At 52.7% G+C, this 13,797-nt stretch overlaps 1 protein-coding gene and 1 pseudogene across 1 annotated transcript; both read right to left on the reverse strand.

Annotated features, from left to right (window-relative positions):
• Positions 1-476: 476 nt before the first annotated feature.
• LOC140897221 (ribonuclease-like) lies at positions 477-4,302 on the reverse strand (annotated as a pseudogene).
• A 3,306-nt stretch (positions 4,303-7,608) lies between these two features.
• On the reverse strand, positions 7,609-8,025 carry LOC140896945 (ribonuclease). Its single transcript, XM_073309128.1, has one exon. It carries the CDS (start codon positions 8,023-8,025, stop codon positions 7,609-7,611), a length of 417 nt encoding a protein of 138 aa, XP_073165229.1.
• Positions 8,026-13,797: the final 5,772 nt, after the last annotated feature.

A 13,797-nucleotide genomic window follows, 5' to 3' on the forward strand; every position in this document is an offset into this window, starting at 1 on the left:
GATCATGGTCATGGCATAGCAATGGGACATTTCTCTAAGCCCCTTCCTGATCCCTTTAAAAACTTAGCCACGTTCCCAAAATAGCCCAAGGGTTTGAGATCTCCAGATGCACAGTGACTCTGCCCCCAGCCCCCCAAACACACCGGCTCGTTCTGCATTGACAGGAAAGTTTTTTATTGCACGAAACAGCAAGGAAACAAAACTCAGTGAGCGCTTCTAGGGCCCCACCTGGGACAATCTCCTCCCCATACCCTGCCCCCAATACCCCATGGATGCAGGGTGGGAGGGGGCAGCTGTACTGTATAATGGGCATCCAGCGAGATGGGCACTGGGCTCACCCTGAGGGTCTCAGTGCCAGATTGGGGGGGGGGGGGCTGGGTGCCCGGATTTTCACTCATGTGGATGGGAACTGGGCACCTAGTGTGGGAAATTCCCCCGCAGGCCTCAAGCTGCCGGCCTGTGGGATGAGGGGAGGCACTGAATGTCCCTGTGGAGACTCATGGTGGGCGCTGCCCAGGAGGAGCAGGTGCGGGGACAGGGAGCCCCCAGTGGCAGAGAGCTGCCCAGGAGTGAAAGGGGGTGGGGGGCAGAAGGGGGATCCTCTGCTCCCTGCTCACGGCAGGTACGTCAGCTCTAAGTGTACGGGCAGCCACCAGAGGCAGGCCACGTGGATCTTGGTGTTGCCAATTGCAGCCCTGTATTTACAGTCCTCCAGTACAGAGCCGTACAGTACCCGGCATGTGGTGATGTTGAAGGACGCCTTGCTGTCGTACAGGTTTGCAGAGACGTGGGTCCCCGTTGGCTGCAGATGTCCTGGAGCTGGCTGGGAGGGGCATGGATAAAGGTGTTGGTGGGGTCGCAGGAACGGCAGGTCAAGCCTCGTCGCTTCATCGTTATGTCGCAGTAGTGCCGATTGTCGAAGGCAAAGATCTTTGGGTTGTCCTGGTGCCAGTCCACAAAATCAAAGTAGCTGGTCCCTTCACTGAGCTGGGCCCATCTGGTGGCCAGCAGGACAAGGAGTAGCAGGAGTACGGGGCGGGGCCCCTCAGAGCCATGGCCGTGTCTGTCACTGGATTGACCTGCAGTGCGGAGTGCGGGGGAGATGGATGGGGAGAGCGCGGGGTGGGGATCTGCCTCCTCCATGGAACCTCCTGAGCCTGAACCCCGCCCCCTGCGAGCCCATTCAACATCTAAAGCCTAATTACCCACAGTGTGATCAGGACTGCACACACCCCGACTGAGATCAGGGCCCCCGTTGTGCCAGGCGCTGCCCAGACCCCAACTGATCTCAGGCCCCCAATTGTGTCGGGTGCTGCACAGACCTGAGAGAAACTCTTACAGTCTCAGTAGGCAAAGCAAATAGGGAAGGGGTCCTTATCCTCCTGTTACAGAGGGGAAACAGGAAAAAAGATATTAAGACTCAGTTTCCATGTCCCTTGGATATTTTATACTCTATACTGTATAATGGGCACTAGGGGCAGCAGAGGGTGGGGGTGGGAAGGGGCAGCTATACTGTATAATGGGCACTAGGGGGCAGCAGAGGGTGGGGGCAGGGAAGGGGAGGCTATACTGTATCATGGGCACTAGGGGGCATCAGAGGGTGGGGGTGGGGAAGGGGCGGCTATACTGTATAATGGGCACGAGGGACAGCAGAGGGTGGGGGTGGGAAGGGGCGGCTATACTGTATAATGGGCACGAGGGACAGCAGAGGGTGGAGGTGGGGAAGGGGCGGCTATACTGTATCATGGGCACTAGGGGGCAGCAGAGGGTGGGGGCGGGGAAGGGGCGGCTATACTGTATCATGGGCACTAGGGGGCAGCAGAGGGTGGGGGCGGGGAAGGGGCGGCTATACTGTATAATGGGCACTAGGGGCAGCAGAGGCTGATAGGTGCGGAGGGGTCGGCTTTACTGAATAATTAGGACCGTACAAAATTCATGGTCCATTTTGGTTAATTTCACGGTCATAGGATTTTTAAAATGGTAAATTCCACGGTCTCAGAAATTTAAATGTGAGGTTTTGCAGTGTTGTAACCGTGGGGGTGCCAACCCACAGGGGAGTTGTGGGGCGCTTGCAAGGCTGTTTTAGGCATTTTGAAATATTGTCACACTGACGTCTGCGGTGCTGCTGGTGAGGGCGCTGCCTTTAGAGCTAGGCTGCCGGGCAGCAGCTCCCACTCTCCAGCTGCCTGTGTCTGAAGGCAGCGCCACGGCCAGCAGCAGGGCAGAAGTGAGGGTGGCAGTTCTGTGAACGACAATAACCAGTTTTCATGGTCTGCGCAGTGGCAGGTTAATGATTTTGCCACCCCTAGGCCCTGAAACAATTGCCACCCCACCCCAGCAGCTGCCCAACCCAGCTCACCTCCGCTCCGCCTCCGCCTCCTCCCCTGAGTGCGCCTCCGGGTCCTGCTTCTCCCCGCTCCCTGCCAGCACTTGTGCCCCAAACAGCTTCGCACAGCCGGGAGGGACGGGGAAGAGCAGGGAACGCGGCCTGCTCAGGGGAGGAGGTGGGGCCGGGGCGGGGATTTGGGGAAGGGGACCAATAGGGGGGTGGAGTTGGGGCGGGGACTTTGGGGAAGGGGTTGGAATGGGGGCGGGGAATGGAGGCAGGGAAGGGGTGAAGTTGGGGTGGGACCGGGGGGCGCGACCACCCAGCGGTGCCGGGGGAAGTTGGTGCCTCTGGCTGCTCTTACAAATTTGCCACCTCTGCAAATTTGTCGGCCTTAATACGCCGCTGGGTCTGCAATGCGCTTTTCACGGCTGTGAGTTTGGTCGGGCCCTATATACATGGGCGCTGGGGCAGCAGAGGGTGAGGCGTATGAGTGACTCCAACTGATTGATGTCTGTTTTATGGTGAAGCATTTTATGTTAGATGACTTTTTGTTGATTTTAAGCTGGACAGGACCCTGATGATCGTCTTGTGGGAACTCCTGCATATCGCAGGCCAGACAAACTGATCCAGCATTTTCTGCATCTAGTTCCTAGCTCTGTTTGAACTGGAGCACATCTTTTAGAAAGACAGATATGTCCCTTTGGAGATGCCAGTGATGGGGAGGGCACCCAGTCCCGAGCTCAGTGATCCCCACAGTTAATTTCCCTCACTCAATAATTTCCACTTTATTTCTAGTCTGAATCAGTCCAGGTTCAACTGCCAGTCACTGGGTCTCATTCTGCGCTTTTGCTGTCTGATGAGAAAGCTGCCTAAATGTCTGAAATCATACGACATCCAAGACTCTTGTGATCTCTCTTCGTTCCGGCATCAGGTTAGCCGTCTAATGTCTCGTCCATCCCCATGGTATCAGGGCACTTTTTGCAATCTCCTAATGTTACACACCTGCAGTCTAAATACTTTAAGATTGTGGTTGATGAGAGTATACAAGGACCTTCACGGGGAGGAAACACCAGGCACTCTATGTCTGTTTAATGTAGCAGAGAACGGCAGAAAAAGAACGAAGGGCTGGCAGTTGAAGCCAGACAAATTGAACTTAGAAATAAGGCGCCAGTTTTTAATTGTGAGGATGAGGAATCGTGGCAACAAACGATCAAAGGGAGCAAACGCCACCTTCTCCATCTCTGGGTGGCTTCCAGTCCAGACTAGGCAACTTGGTGGAAGGTGCTTTAGCCAGACACAAGTGATTGGGCTCAGTGCTGGGGTAACTGGGTGAAATTCTCTGGCCTGGCTTTAAAATGTTTAAATTGTTCTGGTGGGAGGCAATTCATGAAGGCTGGTTCAGGGTGTGAACTCCCCAGCTCTACAGGGCTTCTTGTGAAAATGGGCATGGAAGGGATGCATCAAGGCAAGGTCCAAAATTTCCCCCTGGGGTAGACAATGGATCCCACCCCAAAACTAATCCCCAGAGAGATCCCCCTACTCAGAACCTCTTTGTAACCCCCTCCCGGCATGTCCTCCCATCTCTCTCATAGCTGATCCCCAGAGGTTTATGAGTCTGTCAGACGGGGGACCTGAGCTGGGGTTTTGAATGGAGCCTTCCAGAGCTAGGTGCCCTAATCCCACAAGAGATCCCCTAACTCCCTTAGGCCCCTTTGCAGACCCCAGCCACAGTCCTCCAGCAATAAGATTCTTAGGCTTTGTTACACTAGCACTTCTGTTGGCAAAACTTTGTTGGTTAACAGTGTGAAAAAACGCCCCCCCGGCTGACGGAAGTTTCACCAAGAAAAGCGCCGGTGTGGACATGGCTATGTCGGCGGGAGATGCTCTCTCCAATGGGCACAGAGCGGCTACAAAACAGACCTTACCGTGGAGCAGCTGCAGCTGTCCAGCGGTGCCACGGTAAGGTCTGTCATGTAGACACAGCCTACGTGTCCCACAGGGACCCAGCTAGCGCTGGTCGGACGGTCAGCCCAGCTTTGCACAGCATGGGAGGCTGAATGTCGCCCCGTGGCAATCGGATCCTCCCAACCCGGCCTCTTTATTTTATCCTCCTTTAAAGAAATGAGCTGCTAGCCTGAGCTCTGAGCTTCCCTCTCCACATGAACTGACCCTGCCACTCTCACCTGCTTTGCCTTCTGAAATTCTGCAGCTCAGAGGTAAGATCTAAACTGGTGGAAACTCCTGCTCCAATTCTCAGAGGAGCCGTGGTGGGGTCTGCCAAGCCCTCTGCTTGAATCTCTAGGTGACAAGTTCTTTCCTACACGCAGGAGTCCCAAAACCTCCCCACCCCACCTCTCTAACCCACTAGACCCCATTCCCCACTTAGAGTTGGAGATAGAACCCAGGTGTCCTGGATCTCAGCGCCCTCGCCCCACACAAACCACTAGACTCCATTCCTCACCCCCCCAACCAGAGCTGGGGAGAGGACCCAGGAGTCCTGACTAAAATGGATTCCACTCCAAAACTAATCCCCAGAGAGAATCCCCTTGGAGGGGCTGCTCTAACCTACTGGACCCCACTCCTATTCTAGACCTAGGGATAGAACCCAAGAATCTCTGCTCCCAGACCCCTGCTTTTCCAATTACTTTATTGTCTTCTCCTCCCAGAGCTGGGGCTAGAATCCAGGAACCCTGATTCTCAGCCCCACTGCTCTAATTCCCAGGACTCCCTTCTCATCCCTGATAGAACCCAGGGAGCTGGACTTCCAGCCCCCCCATTCCAACCGCTAGACCCCCCACCTCCTCCCACAGCTGGGAATAGGACCCAAGTGCTCTGACACCCAATTGCACCTGCCCTCACCACCTGAAGTCCTGCCCTCCAGCAGCCAATTAACTGAGCCATGTCTACACCTGTGGGCTTTCCAGCATGAAGATTCAGAGCCTCTCAGGAACTAACTGTGGTGTGGTCTCCTCCTGGCCAAAGTCCTGCTTCCTCAGCTCCTGTCCCCTTGGATAATGAGCTATCTGCAGAGCGTCGCTGATGCCGTCCTCCCGTAGCTGCCGGTTATATACAGCCCGGGGTGGTGGGAGGGACTCCCGGGCTCAGCTAACACTGCGGAATGGGCAGTGCTGTGCAACCAGTGCCGGTAATGTTAGAGGGCTTCGTCCTTCACCCTCTCACGTCCCTGGTCCTTCTCGCATGAACAGAGAGCAACAACACCTGAAGTCCGAATGTGCAAACAATTCAATGTTTATTGGGGTGAACTTCCAGCAAGCTTAAATCCAAGTTCTTTTTCCCTTATTTTCAAATCTCAACTTACTTCCTGTTTGCCCCTAATTTATATAGGAATATTCTCAGCTATACCTTAACCAATCATTTTACTGAAATGTACCTAACCAATCCTAACATATTGTAACATAATTCTCTAACCAATTATATCCCACTACCCTAATTAACTTACACCTAGCAAAATTAATTATACAGCAGACAGAAACAATTAGAGAACCAGACAGATTTACAATAGAAAAGTGGGGGCCATAAAGATAAAACATACAGAAATGAGGGTTTCACAACCACAACTATTGAGAAGTGATTTCTTGTCAGACAGGATGCTATCAAACTAAGTTTTCTTTAACCATCTTTCTCTGGAGGTGATAGGCATTATCAGGACAGGATTGTATTCCTTACAGCCCAATAGCACCTGATTTCATTGTGACTAGTTTGGAATGTGAGGAGGTGACCGGTCGCTTCCCAGTCATGGCTGCCTTTGCTGCTTAGCCAAAGGCCTCAAGAACAGGGCCTCAGACTGTCACTGTGAGAGAAGGCCCTTACACAGGCAGACAGCGATTGTCATTCTTTTTTTATACCTTTATAACTAGCTAAATGTTAAACATATACCTAAATTCTTAAAGTAATAGGCCTTTACAGACAGGCCTGAATATCTATATCCTAACAGGTAACGTCAATTGTGAAACAAACAGACCTTGGAACAGACACTACCGCTGTCTGTTCATTCAGGCCCATAGTGTGGGGAGCTCTCCTCATCAAAACGGGCTTAGCACAAGTCAGCCACGTGCCTTAGACAGAACCAAGGGGGAGTCTCCCAACTTGTGCCATCAATGCAACGTCCCTGGTCAGGAGAGAGGAATAACTACGTCTTCTTTTGCTATTCAGAGGGGCTGAGCTATTCCAAGAGACCTAAGGGAATGAGGTGCCCAACTCCCATGGACCATCTCCGGGAGCTAGATTCACAAAGGGGCTTAGGCACCTAAAGGCCCCCAGAGCTGAGTGCTGACAAGGAGTTTGGCTCATTGCACTTGAAGTGATAGCTTTCTACCACGCCACGCAGCCACCCAAGGGTAAGCCACTTGGGAGGAAGACAGCACCTCGTTGGCTGGAAAACCACCTTTATGACACTCAAGTGTGTTTACACAGATGCTAAAACATAACTTATATAACTTCTGTCTGGCTTTATCTGTATAGACTCTCTTCTTTTCTGCTATGTTTTGCGAAGGCCGATAAGCATTGTTTGTCGTGTGCAATAATTAATAGTGGCAAGTTGTAAATACACTGCGAATGGCAACAAACCACTTGGACCTTATCAATGACCAGGACAGCAGTCTGGTAGAGGGATAAGATTATCTGGAGAACAAAGGAAGGAGGATGCGGTTTAAGGAGAGTCCTGACTTGAAAGGAATGTCTAAATGCTCTGTATTCGGGATCAAAAAGGATCCTAATGAGAAGCCATAAAATGAAACTGTAAAAGTGGGACTTTCTCCCTTCTCTCTTTCTAGCAATAACCCTCCATTTAAATCCTTACCAATTCCTGACTGAAAGTAAAACTGCTCTAATTAGGGTATGTCTACACTACAAAATTAGGTTGAATTTATAGAAGTCGATTTTTAGGAAGTGATTTTATACAGTCGATTGTATAAGGCTGTAAAAGGCAATTTTATACAGTCGATTGTATAAGGCTGTATCCCTGCAATTTAAAGAAGGACATACTGCTTGGAAAATGTTTTCAAGAGGATATGGGTGACCTCTCTAACTCCTGTTTCCACCCAGTGGTGCAAGCTTTGATTACTACTTATATGGTTGAAGACGGCTTTAGCTCCTTTGGAGATGCATGTTTGCAAATAGTTTACCTAAGAGCAAAGCTTCTGATATCATGGCTATCATGGCCTGTTTTCTAATCAGTAAGTCACTGGAGTGCGGATTATTTTTATAATATTTTTGGGAAATCCACACTTAAAACAGTACAGTGCCTGGGCAGGGTGGCACTAGATACGCCTCACGTACTGGACGGGCAACCCGTTGTGGCAGACCAGGCGGATACGGGCTATGGTGGAGCTGCCCCGGTAGAGGCACGGACCCTTGGGTAGGCGGGTGCAGAAGGTCAGCCGGAAGGTGCCCAGGCTGTCGCGGGCATTTTGCCCGTGGCTCAACCCCGAGCTGCAGACGGCTCTCAGCTGGGCCTCGCTGGCGTGGACGAAGGTGTTCTTGCCCTGGCAGCGGATGCTACGCTTCCCCATCATGGTTGTGCAGTACAGCTGGTCGTTCTCAGCCCATGACTTGGGGAAGTCGAGATGTCTCTTCAGGAATTTATCATACTGGGCGTCAGCTGTCGAGAGTGCCAGGCAGGCAGCTGCCAGGCAGAGCAGGGGCAGGAGAGCTGGGCGGGGTGACTTTGGGGCCATGGCAGGGCCGGCCCTGGGTTTGTCTGTAGCAGGGAGAACAGGGCCTGCAGGACGGAGACACCATGGGGAGCTGCTTCTAGTGTGGAGCATCCTGGCACCAAATGCCCCTCCGCCCCCAAAGCTCCGCCCCCGCCTATAGTCCTCCCAGTCTTCCCTCTCCCATTATCCCCTCCACTCTGCCCCCAAACTTTGCCCCTCACATTATCCTCCCAATCTGCCTCCTCTCCTTATCTCTCCACTCTGCCTCCAAACTTATGCCCCCTCCCATGGTCCCCCCACTCTGCCCCCAGAGCCTTGCCTCACCCACCCCACCCCCAAAGTCCCCCATTTCTCTAACCACTAGACCACACTTCCCTCCAAGAGCCGGGCTAGAGCCCAGAGGCAGAACTTGATGAATAATGGGTGTTGGGGCCATCACACACAACTCAATATGTGTCTTTGGTTTGGGGCAGCAGGAGAACAAAATATGTTAAAACTTTCAACCAGCTGACAAGGTGAAAACAAATCATGTCAGGTGGAAACCAAACCTGCCACTGCACCCCAAGGGGACAGGTTTGCCTTCCATGTCGGCACTAGGATTAAAGTAGAGGAGGACAAAATTTCCTGAAGGGCTGGAGTCAGGCCTCCCTTTAACCTGTCACCCAGCGGGCTGGGGAGCTAACGGGTATGTGGGACCCGGGTTCAAGTCCCCCCTCTGCCTGCCGAGGAGGAGGAGTTGAATAGGGGCTCATGGGGGTTAAGGGAAGAGGAGTGTTGGGACACAGAAAAGGGGAACGTTTGGCGTGGGAGTGATAGGGAGACTGGGGGAGCATTGGGGAAGGAGATCCTGTCAGCCACACATTACCCTCCTGTATATGTGCCACTACCAGTGGGGCCCCCAGCCCCTCCCACTGGGGTGTGACCTCCCCCTTCCCTGCCCCCTCATGTGAACCAGATTCTGGGGGGCTTGCTTATCTCAGAGCATCTGAGCCTTTTCTCTACCCCACTGTGTGAGCTAGGATCTGGTGGTCCCTGGCCCCCAGAGGTGTTTGAGCCCTGTCTCCATTCCCTGTCCTCTGTATGTGACCCAGGATCTGGGGGCGGGGAGGGAACTGCACATTTATGGGCATCTGACCCCTCATCTCTGCCCCCTTCATGTGAGCCAGAATCTGGAGGGGGCTTGTCTTTCTGGGGTTCTCCGAGCGCCACTCTATCCCCTATGTGAATCAGGATCTGGGGCAGACCTGGCCTTTGCACAATGAGTTTACAACAGGCAAGTTCAGCCACACATGTGTTAACAGGGCATAGCTGGGCAGCACTGAAAGCGGCCCTAGTTAAGGTTACATGGGCAGCCTTACCTGTGCGTTTCCCACTTTCCAGACCTTTGAGTTTTGCTCAGCTCAGAGTTCTGCCAGGGGATGACCTACCGCCAAGCACCCTACACTCGACGCTGTGCCGTTTATCAGAATAAAGGTCAAGTCCCTGCTCCAATGGCTAATTACTGAGTCCAAGTAGAACAAATGCAAGAGGAGAGACCCAGAGAGAGATCCAAGTTCAAATCCTTTCTGTTCATCAGGCAGAGACTCCCACATCCCCGATAAGTGACCAAACCTTGGGGCTAAAGGGCCGGTATTTTCTCCTCAGCCATCCTGTACCTCTCATCTTCCTCTGCTTTTGTCAGAATACCCAGCCTCAAAATGAAAAATTCCCACTTGACTCAGAGCTTCTCGCATGGCCATTTCTGCCACATTTTGATCACTCAGGTTCAGCCGACTCAGGAATTTGCAGCTCATTTTCGGTCCACTGAAAGGGCGTTTGTTTGGAGAACAAATGACTATCGGCTGAAAGGTTCTTGGCCAGCTCTGCCCAGGAGTTCTGGCTCACGGCCTCCACCTACTGTGACCCATCAGCCCCAATGAGCCCCCAGAGCTAGGAAGACACCTCAGAACCTGACCCCAGCTGGGTTGCCAACTCACCCTGTCCTGGGGCTCGTCTGGAAGCTGGATCTGGAAAGTGTCTGAGCCTCCTCCCACTCTGGGGCCCTTATATGGAGCCCAAGGGCGGGAGACACACAATGAGCAACTCAGCATACACAGCTGGGGAGCAGAGACTCCCAATCAATGGCCATAAAAGTAGGCACCGGGTTGGTAAATATTTGCTGTCAAGTGTCGAAGATATGCCCATGCCCCTCAATCCCAACTCACAGCTCCCTGCTATCCCAGCCCTACCCCCAAAACAGCTTTAGCAGCACCCCTCAGTCCTGAACCACACCCCCTACCATTCCTCCACAGCCTCCCTCTACCCCGCATTCAACCCAGCAGCCACAATGCCCATCTCTAACACACCTGTGACACCCATCACCATGGTCTCTGGTCGCTGTGTTCTGTCCCCATCCCCACTCCTTTCTCTGCAGGTGGCTTTTATACTATAGGGTCTCTGCTGCCAGGATTGTCCCTGGCACTGGGTTTGTCCAGCACCGAGCACATGGGACCCAGTCATGATGGGGGACGCTGGGATACAGCAAGGCAATGAAATCTCTCCCCCCTTGGACAGGGAGCCACCTGCCATACCCTGTTAATCTCCTACGAATTGGTTAAGGGGGATTTTGGGAACCCCTAGGGGCTGCCATTGTACAGGGCACTGCACAGTCACAGAGGAAGAAACAACCCCTGCCCAGCAGAGCTTCCAGTGCACATAGAGAGAAAGGTTGGGAGGGGAAACTGAGGCACAGGCAGCAAAGCATCAGGGCCAAGGTCACACAACAGGGAACAGAACCCACATGTCCTGTGTCCCAGCTCCATTTCCCCTCCTCTAGCCTACAATTCCTGGCTTTGCAAATTATGGACCTTACCCCAGACCCACTGCAACCAACTGGAGTCTTTCCCTGACTGCGGTTCCGGCCCTGCGCTGGAAAAGGGAATGTTCCTGCAACCCCATTGTGCAGAAGGTGAAACTGAGGCACAGAGAAGGGAAGTGTCTTGCCCCATGTGCAGAGTCAGGAATTGAACCCAGGAGTCCTGACTCTCACAGCACAAGACACTACCCCGGGAAAACTAAGCTAGTCTCGTCTTTCCTAGCCGAGAGGAGCTCAGAGCAGGATGCTCCTGTCCCACCCTTGGTGAACGAGAACAGCAAAAAGCTCAAACCTGGTGGACGATGAGGAAATAGCGCCCAGCTCTGAGGACAGACACACACCAGCTGGTGTCGTTTTGTTCTGTGTTTGCAGCACTGAGCACACTGGGCCACGTGTCCAGCCCCGGGCGGCCTCACTATTCAAACAGTGTCTATTCATCTGTGTCCCTCTGACCCCACACGTACCGGCCAGCCAGTGATTTATCCACCCGGCCTAGCATCCGGCCTTGGAGCGGTGCCAATTCATACCAGCTGGGGACCTGTTCCAAAACCGCCCTGAACATTAGCAGCTTTATCTCCTTCTCCCTCGTGCCAGCAGCCGAGTTATTGCAGATTCTCAGTACCAGGCGAGCGTGGAGAACCAGATCCTAGCTCCGTCCGTCTCTCTATAGCAGCGGTTTGTCATGCTCTGGTCCATGCGGTCTCTGTGTCGGTGCCAGGTTTCTACTTGCCACAGCTCAGCCAGGCCTCCGCGGATGCTCCCCCTACGTCTGCAGCTACAGTGCTATTTACACGGCTCTGACACGCTGAGAACTCGCCCAGTCTGTGCACACGAGCAGGGACTCGCACCCCCAGCGTGGAGAGCGGAGACACGGCCTGAGTCCACGCCACAGAATGAACCCCACTCCAGTGGGCTTTTGTTATGTATTTTGAGCAGCACCTAATTTATTTAACCCAAAGGTGTTATACAAACAGGCCTTTGCCCCAGCATCTCTACCCAGAGGGCGAGGGAGCTGAGTTCATCTTAGTCCATTAACCTCACTTACGTCCAGGTCCGTTACTGGCCAGCCCCCCATGGCCCAGAATCCTCTTCTGAAGTCAGGGCCTCTGATGACCAGCAGGGAAAGGGTCTCTCCCGCTGGGTCAAACTGCACAGACCCTCCCTCAGAAGAGGATGTCGTCCCTCCACTCTGGCGCTGCTTCCTGGTGACATCCTACCGTGGAGGAGGTGGGGGGGCAGTTTTCCCTCAGACTTGGAGTGTATAGCACCTCCCTTTCAAAGCAGCTCTGTAGTCTTTTATTCTATTTAATGTTAATCATATCTCAGTGGGTTCGGCTCTGGCAGCTACAGTCAAGTTCAACAGAGTCACTTCTGTTTGTTCTAGATTTAGAGTTCACAGGAACACATGAAACCATAGGCAAACAACACAGACAAATACAAGAGCATCGGTCTTTCAGTAATTTTATTAAAGTTACCAACAAAGCTATAAATGTCACAGCATATACAATTCCTACAGATACGTATCATGAACTAGTTATACCTACAGGCGTACTCACATCCTCCTAGATGGCGTTAGAGTCTGTTGGCCCTCTCATGGATTGACCATCAATATGAGAGTGGTTCCTGCTGGAGTGTCCCATAGGAAGCCCAGTTTCCCTGCTCTGGGCACCCCTTTTTATACTGTGAGCCTGTCTATACCTACACTCTGCGCATGTACATGAAAGACCTTCTCTTTCTTATTGGTTTGTGTCCCCTGGAAACACAAGGGACACCAAATTCTATAGGCTGGGTAGGTTCCTGTCAACACTGATGGACCACCTTTGTCTGCGGTTAGGGAAGGTGTTAGAGACCATATTTTTTGTTACAGCATTTTCTGATTTAATTTTAATCTTTCCAGCTGTTCTTTCGCAACCTTACCGATTAGTGCCTCTTTCCCATCATCTTGGGTTATTTCTCAGTCATTGTCTTACGCCATCATTTCTTGTCTCCAAGGCCTAAAAGAGCTAAGCTAGAGTCTTGCAGGCTTCAGGCTACAGGTCTTCCATTTCAGCTTGTCTTACTCCTATCTAATACTTGGTTCTGTCAGGATATGCTTCTACGGGCACAATGTTCTGAAGATTCAGAGCAGGCTGCGCAGTGGGGACAGGAGGATGGTGAAGAAATTTGGCAGCATGTGACCTCCAGAAGAAGAAAGGGGAGCGTCCATGTACCAGCAACGCAGATACAGGTAAGCAACCGTTTTCATGTTCTCTCCACAGGTACTAATGCGGAGAGTAGACTAGATGATACATCTGAGGGAAGGGAACAGAAGGAGACTCCGCCGATTGGAAGGCATGAGATGCACTGTCCTAGGGTTAGGGGTTCCACGACCACAGCTCCCAAGAGAAGGAGGCGGGTGGTGATGGTCGGGGACTCTCTCCTCAGGGGGACTGATTCATCTATCGGCCAGCCCGACTGGGAAAACCGAGAAGTCTGCTGCTTGCCAGGAGCTAGGATTCACGATGTGACGGAGAGACTGCCGAGACCCATCAAGCCCTTGGATCGCTACCCCTTCCTGCTTCTGCACGTGGGCACCAATGATACTGCCAAGAATGACCTTGAGCGGATCACTGCGGACTAGGGAAGAAGGATAAAGGAGTTTGAGGCGCAAGTGGTCTTCTCGTCCATCCTGCCCATGGAAGTAAAAGGCCTGGGTAGAGACTGTCGAATCGTGGAAGTCAACGAATGGCTACGCAGGTGGTGTCAGAGAGAAGGCTTTGGATTCTTTGACCATGGGATGGCGTTCCAAGAAGGAGGAGAGCTAGGCAGAGACGGGCTCCACCTAACAAAGAGAGGGAAGAGCATCTTCGCAAGCAGGCTCGCTAACCTAGTGAGGAGGGCTTTAAACTAGGTTTACCGGGGGAAGGAGACCAAAGCCCTGAGGTAAGTGGGGACGTGGG

Source organism: Lepidochelys kempii, chromosome 13 (assembly GCF_965140285.1).
Source record: "Lepidochelys kempii isolate rLepKem1 chromosome 13, rLepKem1.hap1, whole genome shotgun sequence".
Lineage (NCBI taxonomy): Eukaryota > Metazoa > Chordata > Testudines > Cheloniidae > Lepidochelys > Lepidochelys kempii.

Excerpts from the sequence above, each read along its gene's own strand:
- LOC140896945 (XM_073309128.1), bottom strand. The coding sequence starts at position 8,025 with ATGGCCCCAAAGTCACCCCGCCCAGCTCTCCTGCCCCTGCTCTGCCTG.